We start from the raw sequence: 10,914 nt of genomic DNA, 5'->3' as shown, positions 1-10,914 counted from the left end.
ACCCGCCTCCCCCCCCAAGCCTTCCACTGTTACAACACCAAAAAAATCACCAGGCACTTTACTTCTCATTACGATTAATCATATGCTTTAATGAGCAGAAGGTCACTCCATTCAAAGGTTCACTGTTCACAGCAGATGTACATTAATCATGTATTTTTAGTAAAGCTTGATCCTGGAGATGTTGCACCATTTTAGCTTTTTGTCAAACACAAGCAGAGCTCATATTACTCTTTCAGCCTTCATTGTTTCAAAAGTATTGACGGAAATGTATCGTGTAGGTCACACAAGTTGTTTATATATTCCAATTTTTTTAATCTAACTTTATTCTTGTAACTTATGTCAAAGTTCTCAGTACCACAGTTTTACATCTAAACATGATCATGCCGTAAGGACTGTGGATAAATTATGAATGAATACATTCTCAAGAATTTGTTCATTTTAACAAACATGCCTCATTATTCAAAAATCCATACATCAAATTAATGATTTTAATAGTTACAGCTTTATTTCAGAAAATATGGAGAAAAAACATTCAAACATTTATTGCACAAACCTTTGCTGTACAGCTCTTATACATAATAAAAAATATATTTAAGTACATTCAACTAACATTATCTAGGGTAACTATGCTGAGTTGTTAGAGAGATACAATTATCTCACACAATAAACAGATTATAGTATGAAGGACTGCAGCTATTTTTCTACTTCTCAGAACTTATTGCACAGCAGTCCTCCACCCATTCACACATTCAGGTCAGTCTGATACAACACACAAATGCTGCAACACAGAAATAGTTGTGGCATGTAAAAAACCCACAGAACATCCGTTTTTTTAAGGTGTGGGACAGTTTGGTTTTCATGTGAGAAAGAAATGCATGTTTCATTTTCATCTGGTTATTTCCAGTTGTGTGGCCTCGTGTTTTTTCAGTTCAGAGGTTCAGGGAGAAAGTAAAAACTCTACAACATTCATTTCAAATAATCCTGGAGCCCAGCGTGTAATTTGCAACCCAAAATTCTCTTTTGTTCAGTTTTGATGTGTTTCAGAACTAATGCAATATTTGACAATGCAAGACTTGTGAATGTATCTGTAATTTGCAACAAACATTTGTGAAACATGGTGCTGTAAAGAGCCTCACTCCATATAATTACATGCTTGATATAATGATTATACATTTTTATATCTCTTTATATCTCATATATTACAGTTGTCATATTTTACAACAATATTTACAGTTATAATCTTTTGCATAGAAATACTGCTCTGACTGCTCACACTACAGCTGAATGAGTGATGTCACGTACTCTGCAATGTAAAATGAGCTAAATACATGTTTAGATATAGGTTCAAGCTTGCATGTTCATCAAAAATATTTTGTGTTTGTGAGCCTAAATTAGCAACAGCTTTCTGTATGCAGAAAAGTGCAACAAAAAAATCTCATTTGTACTGTGAATATACACTTGATTCATGAGTGTGTTTTCACACTCACATCTATCATATCTTGTGTCACTTATTTGCATATCGTCACCCTCTTAAAATAATCGCCTAAGTCACTTTTTTACAATTTTTTTTTTTTGCCTAAATCATCTCCTCATGATGCTGGCCACCTCTGGTAAAATTGCCTATATCCTCAGTTAAGCATCTGTTGTTATAGTTGTTTTGAATAAAATTGTTTGTAAATATTGTATATTTAATAAATGGTTCAGTTTTTTGTGTTTCCTGAAAAATCTGAAAAAATGACTTAGGCGATTATTTTAAGAAGGTGTCGATATTTTAAAAGCAGTATGTTTGCCGTCAAATGAGTGCGCTGAGTTTGAGGAATGTGACACCTCTAGATGTGTGTAGAAGCTCTGTTGTCCATGGAGCTGGACCTGGAAAGGTATCGGCTGGTGGTGCGTCCTTCGTCTGCCATCGCGTTTTCCATCTTTGAGAGCACAGAGTTCTTGAACTTCTGCTTGAAGTCGTTGCCCATGAAAACATACAACACTGGGTTGAGGAAGCTATTCGCTGCTGCCATAGAAGTGCCTATTTTGAGTCCGGTGTATAAAATGGTGTGATCGTAGTTTTGGTGGTTCAGCTCAAGGAGGACAAAGACGTGGTAGGGCAGCCAGCAGATGAAGAAAGCAAGGACGAGTGCAGTCATGACTTTGAAAGGTTTGGAGTTCTTGGTCATCCTGTTGGTTCGAAGTTTGAGGATGATGATGGAGTAGCAGAAGATGATGACGATGAAAGGGACAATAAAACCTGCAATGAGGCGACTCACTGCAACTATGCCGTGACTGTTGTGGTGTAATGAATAATTGTTGTAGCAAATGTTTCTACCCAGGTGACTTTGAACATCCCGAAAGATCACAGATGGAATGCTCAGTGAGATAGCAACAAGCCAAGCCAGGACCACAATAATGTACGCTTTTTTAATAGTGCGATGGTTCTGGGCCCAAACTGGAAACACGACTGACACACAACGGTCGACACTGATGACGACCAAGAGGAAGATACTGCTGAACATGTTGAGGAACATAACCGCGGAGGTGAACTTGCACATGAAGCGCCCGAATATCCACTCTTCCATCGCCATGTTGGTGATGCTGAACGGGAGGAAGGCGCAGAAGACGAAGTCAGAGATCGCAAGGCTCAGGTACCAGGTGGTGTTGACCGTCTTTTTCATCTTGAAGCCAGAAATCCAGATGACCAAAGCATTTCCACAGAAGCCCAGCAGGAATATGACCACACTGACCACCAGTAAAGTCAGACACAAGGGCTCCTTTAAACACATCGGTTTGTGCTGAAAAACTGGCTCTGTTGGAGTGTCATTGCCTTCGTCTGTATAGTTATAATCTTCATCGTAATTATACGTAAACTCCATTTTGCCTTAAAGAACAGGATTGTTGTAGAGATTTCTGTGGAGAAAAAAGCAAAACATTTCAAATTCAACATAATTCAACCAAATCTTAATAATTTAAAAGTATTTGAATCTACATTAACTCCTGTATAATATTCATTGACCAATGCCGTACCTGCAGCACAGACTTTCCCCTGCTGTTGCTTTGAAGGCGTTCAGTGCTCAGTGTCAGCAGAGCTGCGCTGCTTCCTTTAAACGTGCTAGAAACACCACATCAACACATCTCTTTAGCAATCAGCTGACCGGGTGGTTTCTCAATACTTCCATCCCCTGAATACTTTCAGTACTGCATTTTCAGGTCCTTACAGGACTCCAACAAATTGCAAGATACTTGTGAGTTTCCAACATATACTCATACATTTCAGAGAATTTATATTGTACTTTTTGGATCACTATGATACAGATAAACAGAAAAAGAAGGAGGGAGTCCATGGTCCACATCAAAGACAATGTAAGAATTTATACATTGAAATGTAATGCCATTGGAGACAGCATTTACATCCTATAGTTCTGTACAGTACTGTATAACTAACACTTAAGCATGTATATGTTGTAGTCCGTATAACCTCACAACATCAGTTATGTATTCATATAATGTGTCGGTTCATAACCAAACCATTAAACACAATAGTTGGCAGTCAAGTACCAATATCTTTCAAGAACAGGGACCAAAACTTACACAATACATGACTCATGGACCTATATGTCCGAAACAACTTGTATCACCCTGTCAGTGTTGGAGGTTTGCAGTCAGTCTTTACTTCAGATTCATGTTCAACAGCACACACTTTGTTCAATTTAATGTTAAGAACCAGCAATACATGAAAATCTATTACCTGAGAGAATAATGAGCAGATTATTAGTTGCAGTCCTATATAAACTAAATAGTAATACATAATAATATATAGCACTGAATCTTTATGTTCTTCCTCTGGCCTGTGAACACACACGTAAACTCCCCTCTGTCAGACCGATGTGGCTCTGGTGATTCCCCTTACCCCACCCGAGGTCACAGTATCCATTAAAACTATAAAACACTAACAAATGATGATGGTTTAATGCAATAAACACACTGATTCCAATTAGATATTTCACCCCCAGCATTTGATGCAGATGTTTCTAATAACACACGCAAAAAGCAACAGCTGTTTTAAGTCCAGGCCAAAGAACACTGATGCCATTATCACAGACTGAATCGGCTCTCTATGGTTGTCCAACATCACGGAGTCATAATCACTGAGGCAGATACATCCTAAATAATGTCAGTGTTTCTCACGAATACAAGGAAGCAGTAGGAGGAAGAAGAACCAGAGATGTTTACTGAGCTATAAAAAAAAAAGTTATGAGTCAGGAGAATCAAACGTATCAGTGAAACTCCCACATTTCTAGAAGATGACGTTTGGTGGGATGAACTTCGCTATCAAGGACAGAACTGATAATATTAAAACAAAACACACACAGAAATATCCAGAGTTGAAGGATTCATTCGAACTTTTAAGATTTAAACTGAAGAAAACTAGTTTTTCATTGTTTTAGTTTTGTTTGTTTTTTTTGCCATCACTTTCTTTTTCATTTGAGTTGAACATTTAGTTGTTAGAGCCTTGATTTAAAAACAAAATCTACACAAAATTTTGTTATGAATGAATTTCTGGACTATTCACAGAATATAAATGTTTTGATTGAGATATGAAACTTAAAAAAACAAAAGAATAATTTAAAAATGTGCAATTAAAAGTATTCTTTTCTCATCTTGTTGGTTATAACTAAGGTTTTAAATTATATTACTCCTAATTCATCTTAATTCTCTAGTACTGAAGCTTTATGTTCTTCCTCTGGCCTGTGAAAAAAGAAGTATCTTAATGAACACACAAATGAACTTCCCTCTGTCAGAGTTTTGTGCTGTGGCGCTAATGTTTCCCTTTTCTGCGAATCTGATGGATATTATTACTGTTCAAAGCACTCAAAGGAGGAAAACATGTCAGGTTTCACTTAGAGTTTTGATTCTTTACAGCAAACACATGAAAAAAACCCCTCAGATACTGAAAAAGACTAAGAAAGACCTTCCCAGTATTTCTGTGAGCGTTCAAGTGAGGTAACCAGCAACATGAAGAACCCAGATGCAGACTTATAAGGCAGAACTGGTGCAGAGCGATGGTTTAATGTTGCAAAAGTAAATGTACAAAAGCGTAATGATTGTTAGGCAGGCACAGTATAAATGAGAGAAAGGCAGTTTATAAACTTATAAACTTATCCGGAGGAAATGAAGGAAGCAACACAACAAAGTCAGTGAAAACATGGAAAACAAAACACTTGATCATAGCATGAAAATGAACTTGCACTAAAAAGGCCACAGATGGCAGTTAATATAAGCTAATATTTTTAAAAAAAACTGTCATTTTGAATTTTTCTTCTTTATGATATATTTGGGTATCATCTGCAAAACATGATAACCATACTCAGTCAGCAACCTAAGGGAAAGTAACCGATACTTAATTTAAGTAAAAATGCATTTATGCTGACTTATAACTTTAACTTTTGCTACTCAACTTGTGAAAGTTAACACCTACAATATGAATGTTGATGTTCACACCACAGAGCTAGCAGTCTGCAACTATACTGTAGGCATTACATTTTATTCTGCAAGGCACAGACTGCTCACCAAAGAATGAACACATTGCAATGCTTCCACATACTGTTCTTGTATCTTTCTAAGAAAAAAAAAAGGTATTCATGCCCTCCTTAAAAAAAGAGGCAACCAAGCACTTCATATTTTCAATTTGGAAAAATGACTTTGGTGGAGACTAAACCTACATAGCAAGGGCTCAAAGCTTGGATCATTTTGCCTCAATTTTTGCTTTTAGCTCCAGGCACTTAACTCACCTCAAGCTTTTCCTCCATCTTCTTACTGAAATCTCCCTTCCTAGCTGGGTACAAACTCACCAGGCAAGGTACATATTTGTCAAGGGGTGGACTGAAAGTCTCCAGAAAATCTTTGCTGGTGGTAGTATTGTAGTCAAGAACACCTACAGACCACCTACATCGAGACCAAGTCATGACCAAGACCGAAGTGTTTCGAGGCCAAGACAAGACCAAGATGATAACAGCAACAAAGATTTCAAAGTGTTTGGAAGTTTTAGCTCCAATCACACTTGATGCTAACAAATAAATCAAACAATTTACAGTAGTGATGAAAACGTGATGGTGTAAGGAGTCCCACCCCATATAATTTCATGCTCGCTTGCAAAAAATACTGCTCTGACTGCTGACACTACTGCTGGATGAGAGCGATGTCACATACTCTGCAATGTAAAATTAGCTAAATACATGTTTAGATATAGGCTCAAGCTTGCATGTTCATCAAATATTAGCAACAGCTTTCTCTATGCAGAAAAAGGCAACAAAAAAAGCTCATATGTACTGTGAATATACACTTGACACCTCTAGATGTGTGTAGAAGCTCTGTAGTCCATGGAGCTGGACCTGAGCAGGTATCGGCTGGTGGTGCATTCTTCGTCTGCCATTGCGTGCTCCATCTTTGAGAGCACAGAGCCCTTGAAGTCGTTGCCCATGAAAACATACAACACTGGGTTGAGGAAGCTATTCGCTGCTGCCATAGAAGTGCCTATTTTGAGTCCGGTGTATAAAATGGTGTGGTCGTAGTTTTGGTGGTTCAGCTCGAGGAGGACAAAGACGTGGTAGGGCAGCCAGCAGATGAAGAAAGCAAGGACGAGTGCAGTCATGACTTTGAAAGGTTTGGAGTTCTTGGTCATCCTGTTGGTTCGAAGTTTGAGGATGATGATGGAGTAGCAGAAGATGATGACAATGAAAGGGACAATAAAACCTGTAATGAGGGGTCTGACTGTAACTAACTCTTGACCGTTTTGGTATAATGAATAATCGTTGTAGCAAATGGTTATATCCAGGTGACTTAGAACATCCCCAAAGATCAACGAGGGAATGCCCTGTGAGATGGCGAGAAGCCAAGCCAGGACGACAATAATGTACGCTTTTTTAACAGTGCGATGGTTCTGGGCCCAAACTGGAAACACGACTGACACACAATGGTCGACACTGATGACGACCAAGAGGAAGATACTGCTGAACATGTTGAGAAACTTAACGAAGGAGGTGAACTTGCACATGAAGCGCCCGAATATCCACTCTTCCATCGCCATGTTGGTGATGCTGAACGGGAGGAAGGCGCAGAAGACGAAGTCAGAGATCGCAAGGCTCAGGTACCAGGTGGTGTTGACCGTCTTTTTCATCTTGAAGCCAGAAATCCAGATGACCAAAGCATTTCCGCAGAAGCCCAGCAGGAATATGACCACACTGACCACCAGTAAAGTCAGACACAAGGGCTCCTTTAAACACATCCGGTTGTGCTCAAACACAAATGGCTCAACTGGATAGTCTGTATAATTAAAATCATAATAACATTCATAAAGATCAGAAATTTCATCGGACATTTTGCTTTGAAGAACAGGACTTTTCTGTGACAGGGACAGGAGAGTTCTGTGGGGAAAAAGGGAAAACGTTTTAAATTCAAAATTACCAGCATTGTATTAAAGTCAATTTTTATTAACATATTACTTACATTACTACTTACATTTCAGAGAATTTATATTGTAGTTTTCACATCAGTACAATTATCTGACAGGTTTACAAAAGATTGTTGCATAGATGACGCATTAAGAGCTTGTAAAATATGACAGCTAAAATGTTTCATGGATTTATTGATCAGATGATTGACAGAAAATGTACATTTCATTTCTGTTTTTTCTGCTTCTTCTTTTTATGCTATCACTTTCTATTTCATTTAAGTTGAACATTTAGTTTTATTTTGACTTAGTAATTAGAGCCTTGATTTAAAAACAAAATATACACTGAATCTTGTTATGAATGAATTACTAGACTATTTACAGAATATAAATATGTGGCTTTCTTGATTCTGGTTTATTTGAAGCTTCTCTCTTTCTGCATCACTGTCCAAACTAGATACTGTTGACAAAAATATAAAGTATGTTACCTTAACATAAACAAACATATGTACAGCATGTGGAATAACATTTACAAAATAAAATACCTCGTTGGCTGCAAAAAGGAAATAAATAGTCTTCAAGTCTCCCTCTTAACCTTGAGAATAAAGATAAAGTTCTTCGTGAAGATACAAAACCAGAAACTAGAGTAAATGATGACGCAGATTATAATAGTCACACCCACGCTAGAGCAGTCCAAGGAGACTTGCGGACACGCTTCGGAGATTTCAAAATAAAAGCACCTTTACTCATACTAAATGAAATAATGTAAAAAAAAAAAATAATAAAAAAAAAAAAAAAACAAAAAAAAATTTTTTTTTAGAACAAGTTAACAAATTACAACAAATACACTTACGTAACATATTAACAAAAATAAAAATACAAAAGCAACGACAAAAACAAAACTGGAGCAGAACAATGGTTTAATGTTGCAAAAGTGAATGTACAAAAGCTCAGTTCAAAAGAGGGAAAGGCATATACAAACATATCCGGAGAAAAGGAAGGAAGCAGCAGCAAAGGAGCAGATTTTTTTGTATTATTTAATTCTCAGCACCAGACTCCTGTTGTCTTTTTTCCATGTTTTCATTGCTTCAGGGCTAATGTCATGTCAGGTGTGTTTCTGACTGGTGTAGTCTAATAAAAAAAAAAAACACTGGGTGATGGGAGGAGCTAGGGCACTAAACTATGATGTATTATTATATTATTATGAGAAAATGTTGCCTATAGTAGATGATGCACATTACATTAAGAAATCATAATAAATTTAATCATTATTATTATTCATTATTATGATCATCATAATTTATTTTCTTGATCTAAACCGTGACAGGAGTCCAGTGATAATAATAATAACATATAATTTCTAGCATAGCACTGTCGACTTTCTACCTGAACGGAGGTCTAAGTCAACAACAATCAGTGAAATCTTATTTTATGATTCATTTCTTTCAACCTCATGCAAAATTTAACTTCATATGTTCTGTTTATTTGTGATTTCCTACAAAGGAGAGCTATGGATCAAATTTAGGCTAAGTTAACTGGAGATAACTGGTTTGTTTCTGTGCTGCCTGAGAAACAAACAAAACAACTAAAACTGTTGTAACTGTTGCACTGCATTAACAAGGTAGTTACATTTTTACTCTTCTTTGATGCTCTAAAAATAAATACAACTTGTTTTTTTTCTACTAGATTCATCAGTAATTGGTTTTCTATGCACAGAAACACGTGTCTTTGAACGAAGCACCTCATTTCATCTTGCATGTTCAGAAGAGAAAAATTGAAAACGAGTTTCCTCGTGTGTCTTAATGTTCTCTCGATTATTATAATGAACAGCCATATTTGATATGTTCGGGTATCGAGCTTCTGCATGTAAATCCTGAACTGCATGCAGCTCTCTAGTACATTAGGAAAAATGTGTTTTTGGTTTTAAAAATCTTATTCTTGGAGTTCAGAGTTTAGATCAATTTCTGCATTATGAGGTATACACAGGCAGCTTTTTGTCCAGTAAAAATAAGGAGACTGTCTTCAGTTCAAGCACCTTCTGTATCCTGGTGGAGTGTCCTTGAGAGACTCAAGCTGTGCTGCACTCTGACTTCTCTATAGAGGAAGGAAGCTAAGAAGAAAACTCCCCTCTGAGGATAAATAAAGCACTATGTTATCTGTAATGTGATTAGTCCGAGGAAAGCAGGGTACTGGAATGACCTGCACACACAATTAGGGCCACAATGTACTGGAGTTTTCTGATTTTAAATTGACTGTGCAGAAAGATGAAGATTCAATATAAATACGGCAAATCTTGTGAAACCAAGTAAGTGTTTACCAGAACATACTGTATAAAACACACTGCATATTCTTTATTATGTTTGAATAATGTGCCCCGTTTTTCTTAAAACAGTACTAAGGATTTTGCACTTGTCATTTTGTGTTGTGTACAGATATAATATGAGAGGAATTTAATGACTTATATGTCTAAAATTAAAGTTTATTTACAAGATCACACACTAGACTTAACACCTTGTATGGTTTGTGAAACAGATTTGGACAGGGCGGCGTTAACTGTCGCTTCACAGCGAGAAGGTTCCTGGTCTGAGCCACGGCTGGGGCCTTTCTTTGCAGTTAGTTTACTTGTTTGGGCGGCTGTGGCTTGGAGGTAGAGTGGATTGTCCACTAATCAGATGATTGGCGGTTTAATCCCTGGTTCGATCCCCTCCAGTCTGAATGTCAAAGTGTCCTTGGGCAAGATACTGAACCCCAAATTGGTGTCATCGGTGCGTGAATGTGTATGGATGGTTAGCTCTTCAAACTGATGAGCAATTGGCACCCTGTATGGCAGCCAATGCCATCAGTGTATGAATGTGTGTGAATGAGATATGTCCTGTAAAAGTGCTTTGAGTGGTCACAAGACTAGAAAGGCGCTATATACAGTAAGTACAGTCCATTGTACTCCCTGGACCTACGTGGGTTCTGTCTCGTCCAATGCCAGCTGGGATCAACTCCAGAAGGATGATCCTAAGACACAAAGCATATGTTTTTAGGCTTTCAGTTGATGTTTTCCAGAGATGTTTTCACTGAGCAATCTCTTCCTTCTCACTGACTCACTGACATGATAGGATACATACGTACAGTGTGGGTGTATGTGCTGTAATCCACAACTGGAAACGCCCTCCATGAAATCTGCAGAACTTGAGTTCAGCCTTTTGTGATTGCAAGAGTCAAATGATGAATCTTAGCTTTTAAACATTTTGAGGAAATGAAAGTGACATTATGACATTAAATCTGGTGTTTCCATGACGTCCATGTGGTCATGGTTATATGACTAATTCTAAATAACTTTACGCAGCTCGAGTGATTAATGTATGCAGCCTGCATTACTCATATATAGACGTGACAGATACAGCATAAACAAGAACAACATAGAAACCTTCAATCAGTGTGTTTTTCAAGCTCTCAGACGCTGCAACAAGCCATCACATATTTAT

At 37.4% G+C, this 10,914-nt stretch overlaps 2 protein-coding genes across 2 annotated transcripts; both read right to left on the bottom strand.

Moving 5' to 3' along the window:
- Positions 1-479: 479 nt before the first annotated feature.
- Positions 480-3,173, bottom strand: LOC104920334 (chemokine-like receptor 1). Its single transcript, XM_019275753.2, has 3 exons — positions 3,016-3,173; positions 1,771-2,898; positions 480-1,520 (listed from the first exon to the last, which is right to left on the bottom strand). Exon 2 carries the CDS (start codon positions 2,862-2,864, stop codon positions 1,830-1,832), a length of 1,035 nt encoding a protein of 344 aa, XP_019131298.2. The 5' UTR covers positions 2,865-2,898; positions 3,016-3,173; the 3' UTR covers positions 480-1,520; positions 1,771-1,829.
- Positions 3,174-5,025: 1,852 nt separating this feature from the next.
- On the bottom strand, positions 5,026-8,121 carry LOC109142328 (chemokine-like receptor 1). Its single transcript, XM_019275764.2, has 2 exons — positions 7,984-8,121; positions 5,026-7,412 (listed from the first exon to the last, which is right to left on the bottom strand). The coding sequence occupies exon 2, from the start codon at positions 7,364-7,366 to the stop codon at positions 6,341-6,343; it is 1,026 nt and encodes a 341-aa protein (XP_019131309.2). The 5' UTR covers positions 7,367-7,412; positions 7,984-8,121; the 3' UTR covers positions 5,026-6,340.
- Positions 8,122-10,914: the final 2,793 nt, after the last annotated feature.

The sequence above is a fragment of the Larimichthys crocea genome, chromosome III (genome assembly GCF_000972845.2).
Source record: "Larimichthys crocea isolate SSNF chromosome III, L_crocea_2.0, whole genome shotgun sequence".
Lineage (NCBI taxonomy): Eukaryota > Metazoa > Chordata > Actinopteri > Sciaenidae > Larimichthys > Larimichthys crocea.
Note: the sequence above shows the minus strand (reverse complement) of the source record. Positions and strands in the feature narration are given on the sequence as shown.

Bases quoted from the DNA above. Each gene is read 5' to 3' on its own strand.
- LOC104920334 (XM_019275753.2), bottom strand. From the start codon at position 2,864: ATGGAGTTTACGTATAATTACGATGAAGATTATAACTATACAGACGAA.
- LOC109142328 (XM_019275764.2), bottom strand. From the start codon at position 7,366: ATGTCCGATGAAATTTCTGATCTTTATGAATGTTATTATGATTTTAAT.